Genomic DNA, 27620 nt, shown 5'->3' on the forward strand with positions numbered 1-27620 from the left:
CGCATACTTTTAAACTGGAAAAATCACATGCCTTGTTTTTTTTATTTTTCTGTGGGCTTGTTTACGTGTTGATGACGATCTCTGTACTAGCTTTTATTTTTAGCAGTTAATTGAAAGTAAATGGCATCCCCTTTTCCACTATGTTTGCTAAGATTCTTTTTAAGGGTCTTTATTTTGTAGCCTTTTGTCATGTGTACTTCCTTTGCCGAGTGATCTAATCGTGTCGTTGAATTGTCTTTCAGATTCATGAAAAGCTTCACTATTACGAGAGGCAGAGCCCTGTACCTGTAATCAACGAGGCGGCAGCCTTGGCAGATGATGTAAGTATAACTTGCTGAGATCACCGGTCACAAGTGTCCAAAAAAGCTGTCTGCTTGCATCATGGCACAAACACATGAATGCAATCCTCTGAACTGAACCTTAGGGAGCGGAAAAGGTTTCCAAATTGGCCAACATAACTTTGAAGGCTATTTACTATTCATTTAGAAAAACAGTTTGGGTTGGCTCTTGTTCTGATTGAATATCTACGTCATCAGAATTGCCGTATAGAAATCTGCTGTGATAGAAGTAGTGTCAACCAGCAATGTTTAGTGAAGGCCAAAGGCAAGAGGAATTTTAGAGGAAGGAGTAAAAGGGTAGCTGCACTGCTGACAAAACAAGAAAAATTGTAAGCATATAAAAAGCTTTGGAAGAAAAAAACGTGTCCAAAAAGTACCTGCAAAAAATATCAGGCGTGATCTATCAATATTTAATATCTCCAAATTGTTGCTATAGCAACAAAATAAGTTTGACAAAAGGCTGGCAGTGATGGCATTGTTCAAATTTTGCTTCGATTTAGGAGTCCGCAGAATTGTCAAAACACACATTAAACGTCCCCTCCTGTCTCACTTGCACATCTGGAGGAGCCATGACTATAGCAGTACTTGGATGCATAAAGACGTGATTAATAAACAATGGCTTAGGTGAAATCTGATGGTCTGTTATCATTGATCTAAAAAAAGATCCCCGTTTTAAAAATATGGCATGCATCTCCTCCTCTTAAGAGATTTCCCAAAAAATATATGCTGCCTTACATTTTCCTGCTATCTTCATCGGTCCGCTATCATTCATATACCTTGACGTTTCCAAAGTCTGCATCGACCATATGTGTGGGATTGGATCCGATACTTAATCAGTGAATATTTATAGTGTTTTCCACATTGCTCAATGAATTTGCAATGGCAGCTTTCCTTTCTTGGCAAGGGTGAGTGTAGACTAATAAGATGAGCAGCTGCAGAATGTCGGAATGAAAATAATACCACATATGCTAGTGGAAACCGTACTTTCAAAAGAAACCTCACCAGACATCTTAGTACATACATGCAGGACATTTTATGTTGCGGAAACTGTGCCTATTTGTGGTTATAAAGCGATGGATAATTATTAGAGAATCGGGAAGCAGCAGTTCGCCACATTCCAGATGGCGTAATTTTCCAGAGAGGTAGCCGGCGCTGTAATGTTGCTTGAATTAAACTTTTCGATGAGGAAAATAAATGCAATTGGTTTTTCAAGCATTATGTTTTATATCATAAAACGTTTGTGTGAGTTGGCTTTGTATGCACTGTTAACTTTCCAGTGTATCAGAAGAGGGTTGTGCTGCCAGTAATGTATTGAGTATGTTTGCAATGCCACAAAGCGCCCTTTTTGGCAACCATCTGTACCAAAAAATATTACTGACCTGCTAATCTATGAATGATCAATAGGTCCTGAACTTCTAGGACGCCTTATTAGCAGTCAGTCTGTTGGTATTCACTCATACATATGATTAGATGGAAGATGGTGTATTACTGGTCTACCCAGTCCACTACCTAGGGAAAGTAAGGAAAGTGTATTACCGGTTTACCCAGTCCATTACCTGCTTCCCAAGCTACTGTTTGCCAGTTGATTGGTAAACGTCTGCATTAGCCTCTTGTATTTTTCCAACCTCGCGCTTTTCTTTTATAGCGATGCAAGTCTATCTAAAGAAGTTAAAAGAAATGTGCTCTCCTTGAAAATCTATGATAAAGAAAAAAATGTGCTTCTATAAAAAAATAAAAATTGAGAAACACCTTCCCCTCATACACGCCACCTCAATGGCGTACATGTATCTGTTCAGGATCAGTGGAAAACCAGGTAAGTGTCTTTCATCCACATGGTTCTAGATCCCATTTCCTGAAATACATGTTTAGTCTTGTTAGGAAATGGATTTAGCGTGGAGATCGCAAATGGTCGAAGTAAAACATCTGTAGTAGATTCTGAGAGCTGAAAGGCTTCTGCAGTTTTAGCAACTATGGGAGATATGAGGGACACTGAACTGGCTAAGGACGAGTGTTCCTATTCTTTAGAGAGCCGAGGCCTAACCACTGTCACCCAGGCACAGCAATACATTTGCGACACCTTACCTAAACTGGGGTCTGGGCAAGATCAAACCTTGAATTGGGGAGAAAAAGTAAGGGGGAAGGGTTTGTTAACATTATCAAACAGTCCAAATCTTTATTTTAAGTGCCAACTTTTTGTTTCATTTCCCAGTCTTGTGGTCTTTTACAAGAAAACACAAGCAAATAAACAGGTTTTCTCCTTTTTAGGTTTTTGTATGTTGCTGGAAGGGGGAATCCTCAGTACCTTACTCAGTGGTACAACAGGATGACAAAAACATCCTCTTGGTTGAGTGCCTTCCATATGATGGCTGACTTAACCCATCCTCTGCTCCTATCCCAATTAGTCACTCCCAATGTGTTCTCAAGCATCAATCTTGAAATACGCAGCAACAGTGACAAGGATATTGCCAATGTCTGAGGGCAATCTCCCTGTTTACAAATCATCTTATCCAGTAAGAAAAGCTGATCCATGTCTTTAATCCAAATGTTCCACTTTAGAGCAGACCTTTCTAATTGCTTACTTCCTCCCACGCTTTCCTCATACCTCATGCAAATTTTCATCCTCCCCTCGAGAGCTGTGAAAGTTTGGTTGTTAAAGTAAAAAGTGATGCAAATACCTCCCTCACCATTGTGGTAGTCTATAGGCCACCTACCAATACTCCTCTTTTCGAGAAGCAGCTCATCAACCTTCTCAGCAGCCTGACTAGGGCAACCACCCCTGTAATTGTTCTGAGACTTTAATTTGTGGGCAAATAACCCATGTACTGAATTGGCGGTCGCACTGCTTGCTGCCCTTGACGCTATTGGTTTCATTCACTCAGAAGCTGCACACCGCTACCCACAGCGAAGGGCATGCAATTGACTGGGTCCTTACCCATCAAGTGACCACCAGCAACATAAATATTGTGCCGTGTCCATGGTCGGATCATTTTCTAGTGCAGGGTACGCTTATGTCTCCTTACCCTTCCTCCTTGGATTCTCATTCCAAACATTCTGTTATTACAAGAAATCTAAAAAAGGTTAAGCCTGCAGTTCTAGCCTCTCATCTACTGGCTAAATTATCCCCTATTGGCATCTTCTCTTGCGCTGATAGCCTTGCAAGGCATATTACCAACACTATTAATGATGTAATTGACACATTAGCCCCTAAAAAAATCCACACTTGTGAAAAATAGTAACCAAGAGTGATTGTTTCGGAGACCATCATTGCATTGCGCCAGGTCAAGCGCAAAGCGGAGATAGCTTGGAGGAAGAATCCTTCTCCTTCCTGTCTGGATCGATATATAAATGCAGTTCGAACCTTAATCATCTGTTTTTGCAGCCAAATCTCAGTTATAATGATAGGATTTGCTAAGCCCGCTCAAACTCACGTGAGTTATTTACTGTCCTCAAAGAATCTGAGGGCAAACACCTAAAATGACATCTGCCCCTAAAGATGCGGCATGGTGCCAATCCATACATGAATTCAATAAGAAGATATTGGCCCATCAGCGGTCCATTCATTGTCAGCAGCTCAGCACTAGGGAAACGAGCGCTAGCTCAATGTGCTCTGTTCAGCATACCGTCCTTCCCATACCCAGCAATCCCAGTATTTTTCAGTTCCAGCCTTTTACTGAGGCTAAGATATGTAAGATAATGAATGGGGATGAAAGCTGCATCTTGTTTAGACAACAGTTGCCCATCGACTATTTTTACAGCCTGTATCGACACCCTTGCCCCTTGGGTAACCAAATCCACAGTTCCTCTGATCTTAAAGGAGTCGTGAATTACTCCTTGCCTCAAGAAAAACAACTTGGACCCTGATGTTCCGAAACACTACTGTCCAAATACAAATGTGCATTTCCTCTTAAAAATCCTGGATTGTGTTGCTTATACACAATTTCTGGATTTTATTGAAAACAATAGCATCCTAAATCTGCAACTATCAGGTTTTAGTCATGGGCACGGGACGGAAAAGGCTGTGACCGATCTCAAATCCAACATTGCTAACATCATAGACAACGGCAAGCCTACTCTCCTTCTGCTGTTGGATCTTTCCGCAGCCTTTGACCTGGTTGATCACTCTTTGTTGGTCACCAGGTTAAGTGAATAAGCGAACTGCTCTGGCCACTCATTGTATTCTCTTGTTTCTTAGCCCTACGAGTGCCAGGGTTGCCATACAGAATGGTAGCTCTACACCCATGCTGACCAAATGTGGTGTCCCCCAGGGGTCATGCATTTCCTCTCTGCTGTTTAATGTGTACATCATGTCCCTGCTCACCCTACTTGATAGCCTGGGTGTTCAGTCGGTGAACTATGCAGATTAACCACAAATTATTGTTGAATTAACTGGATGCTACAGCACTGACTCCAACATTTGCATTTACAACACAATTCAGGATTGGATGATTTGCAGTCAACCCCGAAAAAACGGAATTGATGATTTTAGCATCTGGACAAAGACTAAAAAAGATGCTGCTAGAATAGAAGAGCTTCACCATAGCCGGTAACCAAATTAATGTGTCAAGCAAGGTGAAAATCTTGGGTGTGATACTGGATGCAGAACTTCCATGAAGCCTCAGGTTTCTAGCGTCTGGGCCTCCTGTGGATATATGTCTAATCTTCTGAACCACATTCTGCCCTACATTTCACTAAAAAACAGATCTACTCTAGTCACTGCGCTCGTTAACTTGCGCTTAGACTATTGTAATGGTCTGCTGGTGGGACATCTAGGGCTAATATACAGGCCCTGCAGGTTGCACAGAATTGAGCTGTTAGAGCCGTCCATGGGCTGTCTCGCAGGGAACATGTTACTGAGGCCAGACAAAGTCTTCACTGGCTACCAGTTACACATCGGGTCATGCACAAATTTCCGCTAACCTAAAAATGTGTTCATAAGGAAGCCTCTCAATACCTCATGAATCGTCTCGCCATTCCCCTAGCAGCCCGTAATGTGTGGCCCTTCGACCCATTAAAATGTTTCCAGCCAAGGTTTAATCTCAAAACCTTCATCAGCTCTACTTTTGAGGTACAGGCCCTCCTAGCCTGTAATAAAAATACTGCTCGAACGAAGGCTTGAAAAATCCTGCAGTGAGTTCAAGAACCTCCTCAAAATCCATTTGTTTAACCTAGATCTAGATTAGGCTTTGACCCCAGCCAGCTATTCTATTTGAGGATGCCTTCATCCTGCTCCATCTGTTAGTATGTCTTGTCTTGTTCTTCGTGCGCTTTGAGGCCCATGGGCGAGTAACGCTATAAAAAAATTGCAAATAAATAATAAGAATCTTGGCAATATTTTCCAGGCATCAGGCTGACTTTAGCCACCTTGGGTTGCACTTTGGCTCTGTGTAATCTGCACTTGGAGTCATCGGCACTCGTGACATCCATTGTGATATCCATTGTGACATCATAGGTGGATTCCTAGTCATTTCATCGAAACTGAAGCATCGAAATGTCACACCATCAAAAACCAAAGCAACGTTTACCAATGCATCAACAGTCTATTACATGTAAAAGTGCTTTTCCATCGAAACCAGTCCATCAAAAATATAAATGGACTGTTTTCAATGGAAATGTACTTTTACATGTAAAAGACAGCATTTCAATGCATTTTTTTGTAACTTTAAAACGTCACATGGAGCTGTCCAGTGCTGAAATTTCGGCTCTGGCCAGCTCCTTGTAACTTTTTAATGTTTTTTTTGGTATATTTGGGGGGTTCCCCTACCCCCAACCCTAACCCTAATGTAACCCTTAATCTAACACTAGACCCAACCCTAACCCTTAATCTAACCCTAGCCCCAACCCTAATGTAACCCTTAATCTAACCCTAACCCCAGTTTCGATTATACCATCGAATTATAGTAAATGAAAAGGTAATTCGATGGTAGTGCTTTTCGTTGAATATAATTTGACGGTGTGGCATTAGGTGGAACAGGTTTAGATGCATTGACTAGATACCCATAGGTGGTATATATGAAAGCAGCTATACCCCATGAACTCGGCTTCTTTTGTTTGGCCTTCATAACACTGCTTTTGGAACACACCACTAGCTAATTAGACCTGCATCATGTCTCCAACTAAGCCTATAGCCTCTGGATTCAAACTCTGCAAGGAATGCTGGAAGCACATGTCTGTGCCCGAAATCCAGAAGCACTGGTCTGATATTGGTGCTTGACTTCTGGCGACACTTAGGGTGCATTGACTGTAAGAATCCACACTACAAAGGCCTTTAGGGAGTGAGTTGCAAAGGTATTCATTACTCTCCATACGAGCTGGAAAATGCCAACCAATTCCATGGCCCCCTCTGAGCTTTTTGGCCCTCCTAGGAGCACGCCTGTTTGGCTGAGCTTGGGAAGGTGTCCATTTAGTCTAGGCCCTGAGAGGAGGAAGAGAGGAAAGGAAAATCACAACGGTGCTGGAGATTCAATTCTCCTAGTGACTACTCTTCCAAGCTCTAATGTTCATCTTCTTCCAAGAAGTTCCATAATCACTCCTGCTTGAGGGAGTCTGACTCGAAGGAATCACCACCTACTCTGGTTAAGGTACCATTCTCCACCAGCTCCTCCACTCTGGTCCAGTCTGAGGAATGCCATCTGTAGTTGTCGGACCGCTTCACCAAGTCTCAGGTGGGTTCACCCTTCGTGCTAGTTAAGGAGCAGGGGCCTCATGTCAACAGTGATACCACGTCATCCTGCCACCACATGTCCATTAGCCCAGTCGATGCCTGGGATATGAAGTCCACTCCATCGCTGTGTGACTGCCTTTTGGTGTGATAGCTTTGGCACCAATCTCATACATGTTGCGCTGGAGGGCCTTAAGTTCCCCCCTCACACTAAGGGCCTGATCACGACTTTGGCGGTAACCCTTAAATCTGGCGGTAGCGCTATTACCGCCGGATTTAAGGGTCTGCCAAATCAGGACTTCGGCGGATTTTGCCCCAGCTCTGAGCTGGTGGGAAATCTGCCGAAAATTTGCGCTATTACCGCCAGCGGGAAATCCGCCGGCGTTAAGAGCGCGAAAATTCCCCATTGAGCCCAATGGGAATGGGGCATTCCCGAATGGGCTCAATGGGGAATGGGGATTAACATTACTGCCAAACTCGTGATGCGGCGCTATTAGCGCTGGGGCGTTCGGTGGTAAGACTAATTCCGCCGGTGGTGTTACTGCCGGCGTTGCCGCCAAAGTCGTGATCAGGCCCGAAGTGTTTACATACATTTGGGTAGATTTCAATGAGGATGCTAAACCTGCAACTTTCGGGCTCGAATCCCTATGGGACGGGGATATGGTTGAAAGGACCTATCCTCGCATTTCCTTTGACTAAGAACAGTTTCACTGAATTTGTTTTGTGAGTTTTACCACTTTTTTACCACAAAAGTGGGAGGGGATGCCCCCACCTCTTCTTCTCACCCCTGCCCCCTCTACATACCTAACACAAACTTGCCATCTACATTTTGTGGTACAAAATCGACAAAAAACGTTAGGCGAAAATGTCATTCAGCAAAAATTGGTAATACCGGTTGAAGATCTCTCGGAACAGGATGAAGAATTTGCCGTCTTGGCCTCCATCCTGTGGCATGGCAGTGGCATCAACACTAGCCCCTTAGTTTATGAAATCTACTTTTTGGTCACTGCATCCGTCAGTCCATTGCTAAAATGGTGTAGAACCTGGTGATCCCAGCACCATCATTCTCCAAGGTGCAGCTTAATTTGATGACTAGCCTCGAAAAATCCTGCTTCAATTTTATCCTGCAATTACAGACCCTGTACGGACTCTTTGACTCAGACCTGCTTTGGCTCTGACTTTAGGCCTGGGCTGGGCCAAGAAACACAGACCGCACCATCTGGTGCATTGTTACTCTGCACCCTATGCAAAGGCTGCAATATTTCTCTGGTGCAAGGAACCAAAAACTGAGCCAGAGGATGCAAGGACTTTGCAAGATATTCCCACACTTAGTGGAATGTAGTGAAGAAGGCTGCAGACAACCCCACCACCCCCCAGACCTCCTGATAATGAAGGTTGGATTTACTGAACAAGTAAATGAAGGCAAGAAGCGCTGCCAAGTAAATGTTGCAGGTGAGCTTTGATATGAATGATTGTATGGCTTACTCGGACACAAGGACTGGGCTTTGGAAGCATTCTTTGATGCGCACACCTGGATTTGTCTTATGTGAAAGGCACATTCTGACAGATGCCCTTGGATGGGTCAAGATTTTTTTGCCATCAATATGGGGATGAGTCTCTTGAAAAGTTAGACATGCAAAGGTACTGCCAAGTCCTTTGGGCTTGGCCGTTCTGCAGCCATCCACTTCTTTTGCCTCTTTTGTTTTTCTACCTGTCTCCTGCCTTACTCTTGGGATATCTTGTAGGGTGAACAAGGGGGCCAGTCTCCTCACTGGCTGAGTGGGTAATGGGGGGCTAGAGGCAGTATTGACAGGACCCCAAGGTCAACCTACTTGGTCCCCAACCCAGGGCTTTCAATGTTATTAATCTTGCATACTATGTAAAGCACCACCGTAAAGGCCTTAAAGTACGAAAACCTTGTCCCTTGGTAAGCAAACTGAGACCATGGTCTGGTTGATACCCAGAGCAGGGTCAGTCAGAGAAATGGAAAATAGAAGGGTTGTATGGGAGAAGGCGAAGGGGAGGAGGAAGTAAATGCGGGGGGGGTTGGGGGGGGCGGAAAACTTGACGCATGAAGGGTTGAAATGACATGCAGATTCATGATGGTCATCAGTTGGATGCATTCACTGGGAGTTGTGATCTGGTATGCAAAGGAGAGTGACACGAGCTGCACACATGGGGAAGCTCAAATCGTATAAAAGGTACATGATGGCCTTAAAGTGTGCTCAAGAATGCCTATACAGTATGAGGCTACTGAACCAACTACTCCTATTAAATACCCTCTGGCTTATAGCCTTAAGAAGACCTGGTAGAATTGAACTTGCTGGCAAAGGAGTCAGAGTCAAGTTAGGCTGTTTGTGTAAGGTTAGAGAGAGGACACACAAAGTGAACGTAAATGGAGAATCTCCCCCACCTTAAGCCACCACTGGATAGTTTTCGGCAATTATCCTATACTGTAAACAAGCTCAATGTTTTGCTGTTTACGAGACAGTACTTACATTATTATATACATGGCATTGAAGATGGCTTCTGGGAATGAATTCTGAGCAACACAATATGTATCTAATTTTAGAGGGTCTCAGACGTAACTGGTATAGCACAAATAGGTAAGTGGTGCTCTCTGAAAGGGAGTCTAGTCAGTCCAGTCTTCATGAACCAAGAGAGGAAGTGGCTCAGTGTAAACAATATATATTATTGAAATGGGGCAGAAAGCTAAATTGAGACAGTAGGTGAAAGCAAGCGTACTGAATTTTAGACGTGTGTTCTGACATTGGATTCCCCTGTACCTGAAATCCACTCCACTCAAACCTTTCTTGAATGAATGCTAGTGTATCCAGTATGTCGAGGCATAGACCAGGCACCCATGGTGTGAGGTGTACTCCTACCCAGACAGCCCAGAGGCAGTTTTCCTGTGGGGAGTGGATGAATACCTGAACCCTGGCTAACCATATCAGGAGTGGCAATGAAAATGGCCCTAGCAGAGAATTATTGCAGATATGTATGACAGTCACTTAAGGGAGCAAGAATTGCACCGTATTATTCAACAGAAATTACTTGGCTCATCTGGCAAGGCTTGAGAGGCAAAGGGTGCAGCCCAGGATCTTACATACCTCACCAGCATCCTTAGGATGGAGAGGAAAGACATCATTTGAGCAACGGGAAGTCATGTGATATTTTCCAATCCATCAACAAGGGAATCTCGATGTGAAAGCCACAGGGCCAACATTGCATCCAGCCAAAAGTCAACCTTAGAGTTGGACTTAAAGGACCAGCCCTGAACTGTTCCTGAAACCTCTGAGATAGAAACTAGATAGAAACTAGATTAAAAAGTCGGGTCCCTAAGAAACAGCGTTATTTGGAACTGCATCTATATCTATCTATATTATGTTTTTATCTAGCACCACTAACACAAAGGCCTCGGGGTGTTCGTAGAGACAGAACATTAAAGGAGCAAACAAGAAACCGAATACGTAGCAAAAAGAGGAGCAAAAGGAAGAAACACATTAGCCAAGTTATTTATCATTGCCCAAGATGTATTGTATTGGCTTTAGACATCTAAATCCTGATTCCGTAATGTCTTCAAGGGATTCAAAAAGATATGATGTGGGAAAACACTAGCACATCCATAGAGACTAGTTGTTTTAGAAATCACTAAGCAGGAGACCACCTTCCTGTGTGGAACTTTCTACATGCCTTTATTTGCCTCCCTCCTATATAATGGTGCTTTCCAGGGCTTTGTTTTCCAAGAACATTGTAACCATCCTTAAGCAATTTCAATGCAGGATCTTAAGTTTTATTTCTCCTTAATAAAACCCATTAACCTTATTCCGCTGTCATTAGCACTGTGCTTCCTCTGCCATGTGATATCACCCAGAAGAGCACAAAGGAATCAGAAGCCTTCCCACGGGGAACACAGCAGGGAGAGTAGGTTGGTTATGAAGGAAAAGGGCTTTTGCATGCGAGCATGTTTTATGTAATGTGTGTGTATGAGCGAGTGTATGATGTTTGGGTGGCTGCGAGTGTGTGAATGGGTGTGCACATGTTTGTGCTGGGACAACATAGAGGGGACACATTTTGGCAAGCAGGGTGTCGGGAGCTCCATGTGATGAATCGGGAGTATTCTTCCCTTCTCCCCAAGGGGGTGCCACCCCCTTTGATGCTAGGAAGGTGAGCCCACTCCGCAAGACCCTCCCTTTGGGTGTGGATGTTTTTGATTCATCATTGCCTATAGCAGAAGGTCACACACGAGTCCTTGTCCATAAGGCAACAAGGACTCCCATTCCCAAAGTGAACTCCCTATGCATGACATGTTATCTGCATATATGGGACTGCCTTTTATCGAAAAACAATAAGTCATCCTGTTTTACTATAGGCAATGGTGAATCAAACACTTTGTTTGAAGAACAGGAAAATATCTCTTTAAGGAGTTCCTATGAAAATGGGATCAGGAAGCCAAACAGAGGAGAGATGTTATGCAAGGGAAGCCCCCTGATGTCAGAGTGCCATGGAAAGGCATAGCGAAGTGTGGCCCCAGAACCCGCAGTCATCAGAGAAGCGGAGGACTCGTATCGGAGATGCCGGAGACCCAGTGTATCAGACAACTGCGAAGCCGTTGTCAGGATGGGGAACAAGGAACCGTCTGATGTGGTGACAGGACCAAGGAGGTGCCGTGGTGGACCTGGTACACTTAGAACGCAGGTATCTGGAAGACTGGGAGAGTGAAAAGCTCCCATCCATCGCAGTTCGCAGAATGGGGCTAACTGCAACAACGCCTTGATCAGAATGAGAACGAAGTCCAGAAGAAAGAAGTGAGACCAGAGCAGATTACCCAAAGCATGTGCCAAGCTCCTTGAGGTTGCCCCAACAAATGCAGCCACCAGGGTTGAATGGAGTAGCGGGAGGCAGACAGTGAACATTTGATAATGAGTAGAGGATGTGTGCCAGGAGGTCACAAGTATAAGCAAGTATTTAATGAACTGTTCAAAAATCTGAAGGATAAGAATGATTGAGTCCTTAAAGAAGGGAAGACAAGGACACTGAGGAAGAGAAAGGGAATCCCATGGCATAATTGGGAGCAAATACTTTGCTGAAGAGTGGGGAAACCACGTACAGCACATTACACAACTTCCCAGTAAGTTGAAAATAGCAAGGAAAACATACAAGGAGAAAATGAGTCTTATCAAGGATCTCAGGGTTGGGGGAAGTCTCACAGCTGATAAACCCAGTGAACATTCTAAACTGAAAGGAAGAATCTTGAGAAGAGTGATAAGGCTCCTATGGTCTGGAAGGCAAGACCCATGAACAGTTGGGAAGAATAAGAAGAACCCCTAAATCAACCCCAAAAGTCTTATCAGGAGAAATTACCATACAGAAAGTATTTTGTCAAACTCACTTTTGTGCATGGAAGAGCTTTGTTGAATCCAAGATCCCTGAAAGGCCACTTGACGTTGAAAAGGCAAAGGGGAGACCAGGGGATGAGACATTCTTGGCTGAAGTTTACTTATTGTTTTCTTACTAGTAGGGTCGTATACATTTAGATTTTGGACTGATGACATTTTCTTTGGGTTTTGACGTTCTGACGATAGACACTGACCCCTAGTTCTCAGTTAGTTAGGTAGCGATAGGGCAAGAGAGGCCTTTGCTTTATTATGTTATTGAAGGAAACCTAAAATGTCCACATTGTGTCTGACTTCTTCCGACCCGCCACAGCTACTACAACATTTTTAATGAGCAACCATCCATGATAAAGCAAGCATGTTATGTGTTGCGGGTAGTCTGGCATTTGAGTGTAGGCTGTCTAGTGTGAGGAACTCCGTGACAACAAGTAAGACAGACACAAGTGATCACAGTTCAAGGGTGTTTATTGAACAATTAAATGTGATATGCAGGTTGGAAAAACACCTAATCTAAACCTAACTCTAAGATGGGAACAGATGTCGCCCTTCAAATGAAAAATAAGGCAGTCCTAGTGGTGTCGTGTCAGAGCAAAAAGGGCCTATATTAAGAAACCTGTCGACCAAGCCTCGCAACTAGTACAAAAGGGGTGTGGGATATTTCTTAGGAAAAGAAAGGAGTGTTCTGAAATATGTCAGGATGCGGTTGCCTGGGTCTTTCTTCCCCATGTTCTGAGCATGGCGCAAGTTGGAGTTGGTGGAGCACAGTACAGTCTCCGGCTTCTTTAGCACCAGACCGTTCCAATGGCAGTTCTCAGGACCGCTGTTGGCCAAGTCTTGTTTTCTCTGAAAGTCTCTTGCGTTCAGGCCTGATGGGTTTAAACAATAAAACAAAAGTTCCTTTAACAAATGAAAGTTCATTCCCAGTACTCTTTGGGTGATGGGTTCACCCTTGGGTCCCCTTCTACTGGGCTGACACTTCTCAATCGTATTTCTTTTTAAACTTTTATTCTTTTCCCATTTATCTTTGGGCGATAGCTTAATTCGTTAGCTTAATTCGTTAGATCTCCCTAGCTTGGGCTCAGACCTCTCTCGACGGCCAGGCCTTGGGTGACGGCTTCACTACTGGATCTGCCTCGTTCAGGCTATGACCCTTTTCCGTTTTCAGCTTCTCTTCTCTGGGTTCACTATAGCCTTTTCAATGTTTTAAATGTTCACAGGATTCACGTCCCTTTCTTTTATTGTCAATGCGGGATTCACTTCCCTTATGTTTAGCCAACGTGCATATCAGTCTTTCGATTGTACGGGGCTTTTGCTCAACCCTCACGTATGACCACTTTGAGTTCCTTTTGCAGCCTTCCTAAGGCTGTCTGGTTTCTGTAGTTTCTCATTAGCGGGCGCGACCAGAGTGTCTCATGTTACCACCCACGTGGTGCTGCTTTCCCTCTGCAGCTGGTCTCCACACCCTCACGCTTTTAACAGTACCACTAAAGTTCATTAGCTTTGGTTCAAAACTTGCCACTTTGCGGTTCTCACTCAACACAGCCTGGTGCTTATCGATTTGACTCATGATGAACTGCTTGGCTTTCGGCTTCTCTTGAATCAAGGCCGGCAACACAGGCTTGGAAGTCTCCTTTGCTCCGCATTATCAGTATAGGCTTGCCTAATATACCGTTCACATCTGCTGCATCACACTTGTGCTATTCGCGGTCTTTCCGCGACAAAGGTTCCGTGGGCCTGAGACAAAAAGGGCAAGGTCACTTCTCTCCCTGCCACCCTCTCGACTTCCGCCTTTCTTCTTTGTTTGAACTGCCGCGTGATAGCTGTCTTGTCATGCTTTCTGCTGTACTCGCCTTGCTCGACTTGTGCTCTGACTCCACCTTTTATCCTTGTGAGGAAGGGAAAGGAGCATCAGTTGTGTGTGATTCTGATCAATTGCCTGACGTTGCCTTATTGGGACATGTTATGTAAACGGCTCTAGTGTTAGTCCATTATGTTGTGCGAAGGTGTTCGTGTCAGAAAGGGGGTGGCGGGCAGTGGTTTGGAATGTGCTATTTGAGAGTATGGGGAAAAGGTTTTAACAGAAGGGGGGAATAATGCATCTCACCCGTCGTGGTCCCACTCCCTGCGGACCCTCCATCCAGGTGATCCTCCCTCACTGGTCCACCCCCAGGAACTGGATCCAATAGTGATGGCCGTGTCTGGCTAACCTGGATGACAGATCCTCAAGGTTTAGACGGGGAGACACCTTCAGGTTTCTCACACTAGCCATTTCTTACTGGGCATCTATGATAATGCAAGCATGATTTATTAGGTGGCTAGACTGACCTGTTGGTGCAGCTAGTTTGGACATGCATTGTTTGTGTAGGCTGCCATTGTTAATGGCAAAGCCAATAGGAGTATATCCTTACGTGGCGATACTGTCCTATATTAGCAGAGCCAGTCTACACATGTTTTGTTATAGTATAATTACTGGCATTATGCATAAAAAAAACAGGAGTATGTTCTTGTATGGGAATATTAGCATAATTGGTGTAGCCATTATGGACATGTATCAGTACAGTCAGCTTTAACATGTTTTTATATTGGCATAAATTGTGGATAAAGGTATATTATGGTATAATGCTTTTGTATAGTGCTTTGTGCCATTGGTATGATCTCAAAGCGCTGTTGGTTGACGGCCCTTGGGGGCTGTGGTATATATCTGTTGAAACAGTAGTGGAGCTTATAGTACTTGGGTGCACTTGGTATGTGAGCAGCCAGAGTGGTTTTCGCGGGTTGCTTGCATTCCAATGCTAAGTGTGGTGCGGTGGATGTGAGAGATCAGTGTAATGTGCGCAGCAAGGAGGGTGTTTTCTAAGTCTGCATTCTTGCTGCTGTGAAACATGTGTGCGAAAATGTGCGCCGCTAGGCCTATTTATTTACTTATTTATTTCTGTGGGTTATAGCTGCGTTCTACCTGTTTGTGTAAGGTTAGAGAGAGGACACACAAAGTGAACGTAAATGGAGAATCTCCCCCACCTTAAGCCACCACTGGATAGTTTTCGGCAATTATCCTATTTACCGATAGAGCCAGGATGAATATGTTGTATTAGTTAGTACTTATTTATTTTGTCTAAAACTTTCTACACATGAACGTGTTTTCTTATAGTGTCATTACTGTGAGTAATTCTAATGGACACACTCTGGTACATAAGAGTATCAAGACTCGGGAGCCATGCACAGCCGCCTTGTTCCTATTGTTGGTGAAAAATGTAAAGTTTGTTGAAAACAAATACTTGCATCACTCACCCAAACTAAAAGAGTGTGTTTTATGGGCGATATAGGTATGTGTGCTGCTAGGCCGAATTGATTGAGGAGTGTAGCTGCATTCTATTGTTTGATGTAAAGGGGAGAGTGAGCATAATGGTATGAATGACTGATTATTGGTGGGTGGCTCCTGGCCGGTCCGGGTATGATCATTCAGTCCTTTTCGAGACGCTCTGTGGTTGGACTTGGAGGGCCCATTTTCAGGGTCCTTGTAGGGATTTTGAGGTGGGTTGTTGGATGATTCCTGGGATATTCTGCAGTGATGTTTTGTTTCAGGTTAGTATCGATTTACACAAAACAATGGGCATAAGGGGATGGGTATATGGCCATGGCAGACCTTTTCAAGGATTTGGGAGAAGCAATGTTTTTTCCGCTTTACGGAAGGCCATGTAGTCCTGGTTGTGCCAAATGAGGGGGGTTAGCCAATTCCATGGTGCAACGGTAGAGTAGGCTGACCCTCCTATTCTGGCAGAATTGGAGGCTGGGATTATGAGTAGGAGTGCCGTGCTTGATGTTAGGCTGGGTTTTGGGCAGTAGCGCATAGTCTTCTCTTGGAGGTATGATAGGCCACCCTTGTGCACGTCTCGGTGGGTGAAGGTACGTGGAGTTTGCATAGTCTAATCTGGACGTGACGATTGATATGATATATGATATGGCATTTGTAACGCGCCTATACACAAGTGTTTCAAGGCGCGGAAGCCATGCTGTTGGGGAGGGAGAGATAAGGGAAGATGCATCTTAAAAGCTGTGAGGTGGTAGTGACAGGATTTGGATACATTGTTGATCTGGTGGGACAGGGTTAGGTCTGAGTCCAATATGCAGCCAGATAGTTAAACCATGGGAGTGGTCGCCGGAGTAGAGCGTAATGAAACTGCATTGGGGAAATTCACTGTGCACACTTATTGTATTTTTTGATTGGAATTACCCTACCAAACCAATTGGAATCTGTCTGCCCTTTCACCAATATTTTCACAGAAAGTGTTCGGTATAATGCATAATTTTAACCCATAGTTTTTCATGCCTAGGGGATACACCCTCCACCCCCTTGAAGCACCAATGTTTACGTTTTACTGGTATTTGTGGGAAAAGCCGACTTAATGAATGTTATTACTTGGAGGGTTTGGGGTGGCAGGGTTAGCACAATGGGGCAGACAGATTGGACATTTTCCTTCTGTGCAATGACATGTTACTCAAAAGGGGGCCAATTTGTTTATACATGGGGACAGTTGTAGCACTTTTGCAGTACACGTAAATGTTTTCTTACTGTGTCATTGCATGTTTTACCGGCGTTGAGGCCAAAAATGAACATGTGTTCTTACAGGGTGAGTTGCTTTAGAAGTACTCAGATAGAAGACAGCGCCAATTCTAGGTTCCAAAAACAAATGATTGTCAAGGGCAACTTTGACAAAATAAAACAATAATTTGTTTTTGGAACCTAGACTTGGTGCTGTCTTCTATCTGAGTGCTTCTAAAGCAACTAATTCTGGTAGTAGTTTATTTGGCCTTTTTCTAACCGCAACTCATTAAGACGCAACATACAGTTTACTATGTTCGAAGTTCAATAACATTTTTGGTTCAACTTATACATGTCGCCTTGACACACTGGACCTCCAAGGCCAAAACTCTTCAAACTTCTTGCAGGGTGGTTGGAAACATTTGTACATTCTAACATGGAGATTGTTCCGTACTGCAACATTGCGTGTTTTACTGTCGTTAAGGGCAAAGTCAACATTTTTGAGTATTCTTACATGGGGAGCAGGGATTGGCCAGGAATTTGTGCAACAGCAATAACCTGTTTTTCCTGTGGCAGGCGATTTTTACTGGAAATGAGGACAAAGCCAACAACAGAATGTTAGTACATGGGTATCCTGGCATTTACCGATAGAGCCAGGATGAAAATGTTGTATTAGTTAGTACTTATTTATTTTGTCTAAAACGTTCTACACATGAACGTGTTTTCTTAGTGTCATTACTGTGAGTAATTCTACTGGACACACTCTGGTACATAAGAGTATCAAGACTCGGGAGCCATGCACAGCCGCCTTGTTCCTATTGTTGGTGAAAAATGTAAGTGTAGTGCAGTGCAGTGTGTGGCATCCCCTTGCAGCAGCATGGGAATTCTTTTCGTTTCACTTGTGTGGTGATAGTCGCATGGGAAAAGGTTGCCAGGGGGCGACATTTCTACAAATGTGTGCACCCAAGAAATTAAAGCACTTACCCCAAATATTCTAGGATGGGGGTATATAATAGCAACCCATCCTAGAATATCTGGGGAAAGGCCTTTAGGGATGCATTAAGAAAAGTCACCTATGTGGTGACTTTTTCCTCCAGGTGACATTATCACATGGAACCATGTGTGGTAGTCAGGCCTGCTCGCAGTGTGGCCTGGCCCGTGCTTTTGTTGCCAAGCTTGGGGGAGAAAGGTGATGGGTGCTCACAGGGGGCATCACACATTTTGTGTTACAACATTGTGGGGAACCTGCTATTTCTGGAACTTTGAGCCTTTCTGACGCACATGAGGCATCCGAGAGGAACATCCATCTTCCTTTGTCCCTCCCAGCAGGTGTGGGCCTGCTCTCCCAATCAGAATGGCTGTTTCCTTCATCCAAACTAAAAGAGTTTGTCTGTATGCTTTGCAGCTGATCCGCATAGGTACACGGAGTGTGAACTGTCGCAGTTCCTACTCCTTACACAGCAACAATTGACAGACAACATGGTCATCAGCATAGCATAATAAACAAAGAAAAAGTAGCAAATTATCCTCATGAATCTCCAACATTGACCTCTTATTCAAATATTGGGCACTATATTAGTCTGTCACACCTCACTCTGCAGTACTAGGCCCCGAGACCGTACTCTCTTTTCTAAGAGGACGAAATCCCTTGAGGAGACAACCTGTGGAAAAAAGGTGAAGCCACCCATGCTCTACCACCCGTGGATGATGCTGTCCAGCTATTAAAATCCTAGTCATCGCATAAATCTCCATCTTTGTTGACCTAGTCTACCGCAAAACTCTGATACAGCTGCAAGCCACCTCACATCTCAGACGCAATCTTCATCCACAAATCCCTGAACGTTTCATCGAAGTCTTCCCTATCGATGACAATGACGAAATCAGTAAAGCCCACTAAATTGACAACGGTTACTTTGCCAATGGCCACCTAGTCGTTGACCATCAAGCCTTTAGCGCCAACCTTCCCATTGATGTCAGCACATCCACTAACTGTGACACCGCTACTCTGGTCTTCACTCTCCAGCCCTATGTTCTGCCAGTTTTGCACAGACCATCCATTGTGCCTTCCGAGGACATTTTGGATGACGTGTTTGACCTACAGTTCAAAGGCCTGGAAGGATTTTCTTCGGTGAGGATGAAGACACTTTTCCTCCTGCACAACCACCTCGTGCAACAATGCCACCAGCACTGCCTGGCCCATCGCTGCCAGAGGCTCATTATATCGCAATGGACATCCTGTCCATACTAAAACTCTAGTGACCCAGCTATAAATGGGAGTTCCCTCTATTCCTCCTCCACTGGACCAGCCTCCTATCCCACCTAGCTGCCATCATCATCATCATCCTCCTCCATCGGTAGCTCCTCTTCCAGAGCCTGTCAAACCGACTCTCCTGCAGATCCACCTATGGACACTGCCTCCACTCATTCTTCATCATTGGACTTACTTAGATAATAATAACAATAATAATAATATGATGATGATGATGATTATTTGATTCCCACAGATGAAGAACAGGAGGAGCTCCCAATCAGGGACTATCCTCCCAATGAAATTGGGACATTTCATACCATGTCCAAGGCAGAATTTTTTTTTTTCGTTTTTATTTTTTTTATCGCCTCCCCACAGAATAGAGGAAGGACTTATTATTCTTATTATTAGGGTATTTGAGCGCGGACCTAGCTTCAGTAAGCAACTGAGCGCTTTACAGTCATAGGGGGAAGAACACAGTGAGTGACGTTGAGAAAAAAGGACCAGGGAGCTAATGGAAGGGCGAGGGTGGGCAATGGGCAGCAAGGGATCTACAAGCAACCGGGGGGAAGACAATGGGGAGTACATCACAGATTCTCAGGAAAAGTGGGGAGTGTTTCCTCTATCAACGACAGGAACAGGCACATAAGAGCGCCTTGTCTCTGCTGGTTCTAGATGACCTATGGGAAGACTGCTTGCTTACTATGAAGAATCTTTTCACAGCACCTGCTAAAAAGGACCATTTTGTAAAAAAAATGTGGTCTCCCCAGGCCCAACCCAGTCTTGATGCAGTTGTTTCTTCTGCTCCTCAGAAGAGACCCGCCAACCCCTCTTATCTATGTTCTGTGCCCCCAGACAAGGAAGAGAGACAGCTGGAACGCATTTGGCACACATAATTTCAGCTGCAGCCACAACCATCAAGGTTTCTAATTCCCTGGCCAATTTATCTAAGTATGATTGGGCATTATGGTACAAATTGGGCCCCATCATATTTCCTATCTGACAATCAGAAGGTGGAAGCCTTTCTGCTACTTCATAAAGTTGAATCCGCATCATAACGCCATTGCCGTGGCTGTGGTCATCACCGATACTGGTTTCCGTCAGATGGGCAATATAGTAGTGGTATTTTGCCAATGGTGGCTTAAGGGCACAAACTTCCACCGAGATGTCCAGGCCATGGTGGTAGATTTGCTTTTTGATGGGTAAAGACCTCTTTGGCAAGAAAGTGAATGATACCCTTCAGGCGATTAAAACTGATACTGCCTGACCCCTAGGCACTTTTCAACATCACTGTTGGTCCTTCCGGTCCAAAGAGCTATTTCTCCAGATAGGGCCATGATAAAAGACCTTCATACCTCTCCCAATCTTACAAAGGAGCAGCCTATTGCGTGAGGCCACCACTTCAAATCCAGGTTGCAACTGTACAGGGGCAATCGGTGATACTGTGGGTCCACCCAGGCCAAAGGGCTACTTCAAGCAAACCTGACTCAGAAATAGCACAGCGCTTCCGTAATCCAGTGGGAGGGCAACTCTCCTTCTTCCACCATTAATGGAAACAATAAACCATGAACAAATGGGAACTTTCACTGCTAGCCCAGAGCCATACCCTGGAATTCCTCCTTCGACCCCAACCCTGCTCCCACTTCTCCCCCACTCCTCCCTCCAATAAGGTGGAAAAAGGAATTCAAGCAGGAAGTTCTCGTGCATCATTCAAAGGCAGCAGCGGAGCAGGTCCCCCGTGCCCAGTGACGGGGCATTTTCTCATTCTGTTTACTTATCAAGAAAAGTTCAAGTGGTTGGAGACCCATACTAGACCTCTGCTATCTAAATAAGTTTCTTCGCTCCGAGTCGTTTTTGATGGTTTGGTTGCAAAACATCCTCGGTCATCTGATTGAAGGAGGACTACATGTCGTCCCTGGGTTTGGAGGACACACATTTTCATATCCCCATTGAAAGTTCCTTTGCTTAACTGTAGAAGGCCTTGATTATCAGTTCAAGGTCCTTCCCTTTAGCCTCAAGTAAGCCCCAAAGGGTGTTCACAAAATGCCTAGGCCCGGCGGCATAACGCCTCCGGAGGTCAAGCATCCAGTTTGACCTTTTAAAAAAAAATGTTTGCAGAACTGTTTGGTCTAAGCCGCTTCCTTGCACCTTGCCCGCAAGCGCAACTGCTTGCAGTTGGTAATGATTTCTCTGATTGTCATCCTACAGATTACTCACAACACCCCCATTTTACCCCACATTGCAGTTTGCTTGTAACCTATGGCAGTTCTGCTGTTCCACAGTATCTGAGTGCAGGGTAACTGGGCAGAACTGAGGCACATGGGCTCAGCCCTCTCCAGACACATCACCCATGACTTCACATCCAAAGTTATAGGCACCAAGCAGAACTGATGCAGTGCCACAGTGTGTACCTTGGTGGATTACAAGTTACGAAGCCAGACTGATGCCTGAAAGATATTTCTAAGATGAGGAATTTTTGGAAGGACGGACTAATCCATCTGAAATAACATTAGTAAAGGTAATTTTGTTCTTTCCAAACTCTCTCCTTTTAGCAAACACAACCCAATGTGAGAAGTCTTAGTTTCAATTCAGATATTAACTGATCAGACATTTTGGTTTGCATTACCAGTCATGCGCATTACTGCTATGCTCATGGTATGTACCTCCTCTCAAAAAATATCTTATTTTTGGACGCTTGTCAAATCAGACAATGCTTGATATAACAGGTAGCTTTTATTTCCTATTGCCATGATGCACACTATTTTGATCTATTAGTAAGGATATACATGCACCTTTACTATTTGTGGTAGATCCGAATCTCGAGATGGACAGAGTGGCATATTCGCAGAATGTTTTTGTATTAGGAAACAGCCGTCCCCAAGCTTAAGGTTCTCTGCTCTTTTTTAAAAGGGCAAATATTAAAAGGGTGCAAGTCAGGATGTCTTGCAAAACTAAAGAGTCCTCTGTCCAGAATTGTATGCAAACCTCAGTTCTGTCCCTACAATTCCAAAAGAAAACAATAGTAAATTCAACAAAAGTATACTTGGCGCCCTTGCCCAAACAAATTACTCTTTCCCCTTCTCTAATTTGTTGTCTGTTTATGGCTGACCTCGCTCCTAGGATTTTATCTTGGTCTCTTGTTGGCTTTCCCCACTTTGGGACCCCTGGGTCATATGGCCACTCTGGGTTTTCTCATTGTATTCCCCATTGAAAGAATCCCTGATGTTGTCTCTCCCTGGGTACTGCTGAGTCTGTACCCCACCGTGTGGGTTCTCTCCTCTCACCCCAACTTGGGGTCGCTTCAGGTTTTCCCCATGTTGGGGCTTCCCTGGCTTTATGCCAACACGCTCGTTCCTCTCACCCTGCCTTGGGGTTCCTTTGGGCTTACCTCTGCCTTTTGGGCTTCTTGCGCCTCACCCCGCCATGGGGTCTATCTGCTACCCTTAACAGAAGCACAGTACGACTCGCCAGTATGCCCCAGCGTCATAAGACCACTATGGTAGTGATGGGCACAGTACAATTAGAATCGGGATCCTTTAAATCATATTCACGTTCATATTTAAGCCAAGGCAACTATTTCTCTGATAAGATGATCATTAACCTATATGTGTTATGTACCTGCTTTACCTTCCAATAGCAACCAAAAAGGTGAACTATCAAGGGAGAAGGAATTGGAATAGTCAACCCATCCCTATTTCACAGTCCATATCATGCCTTTCTTGGGGATGTATTTAATAGCCCTGTGACTGCAATCTAAATGTTTCCTGTAGCTCATTAATTGTAAGCTCTCCCTCTAATGGTGCACAAACCTTAAAGTTGGCCAATTTCCCCAATTCAAGTGGATTTTCTTGAACTCAATATATTTTAAACTGCCCTGCATACTTTTTTTTTGTACCTATAAATATCATCTTAAACCAGGGTGAAAATTAAATAATCAGGAACCTATTGTTAAATGCACAAATAACCATAAAGCATGCAGATCCTTGATTTTAAAGGTGTAAATCAAACTCAAAACCAAACACTAACATGCCTCTCCTTTTCCAGATTTTTAAAAGATTTTGTTTTTGTCGATGTAGGGGTAAATAACGACTTGCAAAGATATCCTGGTGATTTTGGTCACAGTTGTTAGCTTTTAAATCTGATATAAAGAAACCTATTGATTTTTCATATTGACTAGGTCATAACTAAAATGGATTGCCTACTTGTCCCTCTAAAGTTGGTTGCCAACAGATGAATGAATATATGCCTGGTAGGTTGAGCATTTGATGATACCAGATGGAGTGCAAAATCCAGATAAATCGGACCTACCCTAGTACAGTGATGGCAACAGCTGAAAACCAAGCACGGGAGGACAAAGAAAAACTATCAATGTGTAGACAAACCAGGCTGAGGGCAGGGTGGTCTGTGAGCCAGTGTAATGGGCCCTTATGCCGACTTTGGGTGTAGAAAGATTTGCTTGTCCCTTATAGTAAATGCAGTCAGAAATGGAATGGGGTCAATGTGGTGTTGCAGTGTATTGATTTTGCTGCAGAGACAGATGGTGCTGGAATAGATGGCGGAATGCCACTCTCCTTCCCCGCAAACCCATTCGATTTGCCAAACAAAACGAAGTGTGATTTTTGTGCCCAACAGTGAGTTTGGCATGATGTGTTAATTATCTGGTGTTTGAGGCGGTGGGAGATGCAGAGGGTTAGAGGGAGAACTTGTATAGTAATTTACTCTTAGCTGTCGTCCTTTTGTGGTTGGTCTCACTTTTGTAATTGCTAGAGGGCCCTGTGGATTGGGAAAGGGATTAAAATTGCCTACTGTCACTGTCTGGTATGCCAGAGCAATGATTCATGTAAAACTGGTTGGAGTTAAAACGAACAAGACTCCCTAAATTAAACAGGGTATCGTTTAAATTAAAGTAAAGGGTTCTTGCTTTAGCAGTATCTAACACTTTCAGAGTTTTCACATGTAACTTAAAAGTTCTTGCTCATATTTTAATAAGTCCTTGTTTCTTCTGAGGACACCCTATGCTATAAAACAAAGACTCTAAGGGAATTTGCTACCTTAGGGTCGTATATCAATGGTTCAAAAGTGTGCCCCACAGGAAAGTAAAATCTATTCTTTATAGGTAAATCCCTATTCTAACAAAATAAAACATAGGTGATCTTCAGGGCTCTGCTTTCCATTTGGATTGTAAGTCCTCTCCCAGTATTTCAGACATTTCTCTTTGTAGCCTGGCGGGGTGTCCTGGTTTCACATCTGGTCTTAATCTCAGTCCTTTATTTGGATTCTCAATAGTTACCTCCATGACCTCACCCATCGTAAGCTTAACGGCCAGTCCCTTGTGGACCGCCTACATATCTGGTTTCATAACAGTTCCCTCCAAGATTTAGCCTTCATACATTCACAAAAGGTTACATCTGGACCTTGACTTCCTTAGATATAACAACCTGTTACTCATGTACTCAAGAAAATATAGGGTTAAATGCTGATAAACATCGCTATGACAAAGGTTATTGGTGTCCTTGAATATCTTTAAGAATTATATGCCTTCACACATTGCAATTGGGCAATCCAGTTTTAATAGTGGAATCTATCACAGGCGACACATTTTTTGACCTGGGGTCATCCTCAAGGCAACCTCTTACTTCAATCGGTTTCCCTATTAGCATTTGCTGGAATTCATCCAGTAATGGTTTCAATTTTCGGCCAACATTTTAAAAGTCAATGCTCTGCGTTCAAGTCCATTAGTGATGGAAAGGTCTTATTGCTCCCCATAGGGTATAGTTATATATTCAGTCCGATGTAGCCATTGATTAATGGTCTACTATACCAAAACAGTTCATCCGGTCTTAAATTTTTAAGGTCCCAATACTTAAAATCTCCTTATCCTAATCCTCGGGCTGAATCCCGTGTGGCCGCTAGAACATCTGGGAGGGTTAGGGGTACCTCCCAATGCTGATACTGCTGCAAAGGACACACATATAGATTAGGAGATCAGCACATCCTTCCCAGGTTACACCCCAATTCTAACATACTTGTTACTCCTGTAGCTTGGTTTTGTCAGGATTCACAAGAGGTCTCTCCTGAAATGGTATTTTCATGATTCATACCCGCTCCCTCCTGGAACTTGGATTTCTCAGGATTTGCAGTGGGTTCCTCTTGTACCTTCACACTTGAAAAAGTACATATTTCTGTCTCTCATTAGGGTCCATATTAGTCTATAGTATGATACCTTCTGCTACAGGTCAGTTCTTGCCTTTAACTTCCAAGGGGACGCTTGCAGATGGCCCCATGCATGGACCTTACGATTCCCTCCCGCTAGGCCAAGTTTTTCTCAAGAATATTGCCTACTTGCACCAATCAGGATATTCAGGCCTGCACCATGGTCCTGCTAGCTTCTTAGTTCTTCTAAGCTTCCAATATTATCCTCTCTGTCCTCTCCTGAGTTTGGCATCCAGGAGCCTCACTTTGTCTAAGAGGAACACCAGCAGGCCTCTTTCCCCTCTGGTATATTTATTTTCTGCCCTTCTCCCAGATTTTTTAGTCACTAGGCCAAGGCACTATTGCCATCACCAGCTCTTATTTGAAAGTTCAAATCTGGTTGGTTATTCCTGTGATAAAATAATATCAATTAGAGGCTTCTAAAGTGCTCTGGGATTGGTTAATCAAGGAATGATCTTGGTTACCTGTAATGAGACTCAGTGAGGTGTTGGAAGCTTTCATGGTGCACATTGCCACCTTGAAAGTTGCTGCTTCATGCAGTGCAGTTCTGTGGCATTCCGTGCTTGCTCTTGGATGCCAGTGCCACTGAGACACTGCTAGCATCTCCACACAATGTATGCGTTCCTCCTGCTTCTTGCTGTGTCAGTTAAGCAGTATTCCCTTTCCCTCTTGAGTTGGTGAACACAACAAATTTTCCAAATTCACTGTTGCTTGTAATGTTACCCACTACTCGAACAAGAACTGGTTATCTTTACAAAGGGTACTGGAAACTGTGGTCCCACTTAGTCTCGTTAGTAACAACATAGGTCCTCTAAGAACGGCTCCTATAATACAGATTCTTGGGAGATGTAGTCTTTACGATTCTGCAATGTGTCTTTCAGGAGGACATTACTGATTATCTCGGGGGAATAGTGAGTCGGTGGGATCCCTATTCAACAATCCTCTGGAAGGCTTACCAGGAAGTGACTGGACCAGCCCAGACTCTGGTGGCACGTTTACCCAACAAGTCTGGTTAGGTAACAATTGGACCCATCAGTGCCCCTTGCAGTCCCTCCTATTTGGTAGCTGTATCTGCATCAGAAATTGATGGTGCAACAAAGAAAGTTTATAGCCAAAGCTATACCTGGATGAGATTCTTTGTGTGGTGCGGGATGGCTTTGCTAATGTGCCATCCTTTGGAGAAATGGTGCTTTTAATTTTACTGGTACTGTGAGCTGGGTGGAATAACGGGAATCTTAACACAAACGCAGCTAATCTAGGTTGAATCACACGTTTAAGTTGCCTTGACCTCATTTTAAATATAGATTTGCTGTTTTATTTGCATCCCTAGTACTGGTAGATGTTTGTTTAACCCTACCCAAAGGTATGTAAAGAACCTGAAACAAAGGTGAAAAGTCTTGATTGATTTTTGATTCACTGGCTCGGCCAACCACACTCAGCGTTGCAAAGTGGTGGCCAAGCCTACCAGCAAAAGCCACACTTCCAGCACTTAGTATACAAACTGAAAAGGCTGGACAGGAGCGTACATTGCGATGCTTTGAGGAGAAGTATGTGTAGTGGGGCTTATTGGCTGAGTCTGGCTTGCTGAGCGCTGTTGCAGTTTCAATTGCTGTATGTATTGTTTCAAGTAGATGCTGAAGCAAGTAAGATAATTGTCAAGTACCTTGCCATTTCACAAATTGACAAACACATTTTAAAATTGCAAAGAGCTATTTGACTAAACTAAGTTTGAGACTTGTGCTGGATCCGAAGAGGTCTCACCTCGCAAGTGCTTGTCCAACTTTTGATAATTTTATAAATGCCTACTTGGAATTGGCTTTGATGGGATTCACGGTTCAAAATACTGATACTGAAAATAACTAGAAGATGGAAAAGTGCTGATCAGCAGAGAAAAAATATCAGGGTAGAACAATGGGGTGTTCACAGTTGAAAGCCCCCCCCTCCCCCCATACTCCAACTATATAAAAGAAAAAGGTCTGAAGAGAAATACCTTTACAATGCTGATTTTCCATTCAATATAAAATCGGTCATTGTAAATCAGTCTTTTTCTCTTGTTGTTTAAAATGAGGTCTTTTCACATAGAACCTTGTTTGAGCGTGGTTATTTTTGACTGCTTGTTTTTAAGGCTGCAGCAGGTTTCATGCAAATCTGATTTCAGTGGCATCAATTCAAAGAATGTCTCTGTGTTCAACATATAGATGTGAGCCCTTGATTCCTACAAAATGCT

The 27620-nt window shown here is 43.8% G+C and overlaps 1 protein-coding gene across 6 annotated transcripts in view; it reads left to right on the plus strand.

The window, feature by feature from the left end:
* Window positions 1–27620, plus strand: part of MPP7 (MAGUK p55 scaffold protein 7) — a 1979219-nt gene that overhangs the window by 659561 nt on the left and 1292038 nt on the right. For all 6 annotated transcript variants that reach the window (XM_069648102.1, XM_069648107.1, XM_069648105.1 and 3 more), the window contains one exon: window positions 243–320. In XM_069648102.1, the coding sequence (XP_069504203.1) occupies window positions 243–320 (78 nt within the window). The remainder of the gene's footprint in view (window positions 1–242; window positions 321–27620) is intronic.

This window comes from Ambystoma mexicanum, chromosome 2q (genome assembly GCF_040938575.1).
Source record: "Ambystoma mexicanum isolate Mex_15411 chromosome 2q, UKY_AmexF1_1, whole genome shotgun sequence".
Classification (NCBI taxonomy): domain Eukaryota; kingdom Metazoa; phylum Chordata; class Amphibia; order Caudata; family Ambystomatidae; genus Ambystoma; species Ambystoma mexicanum.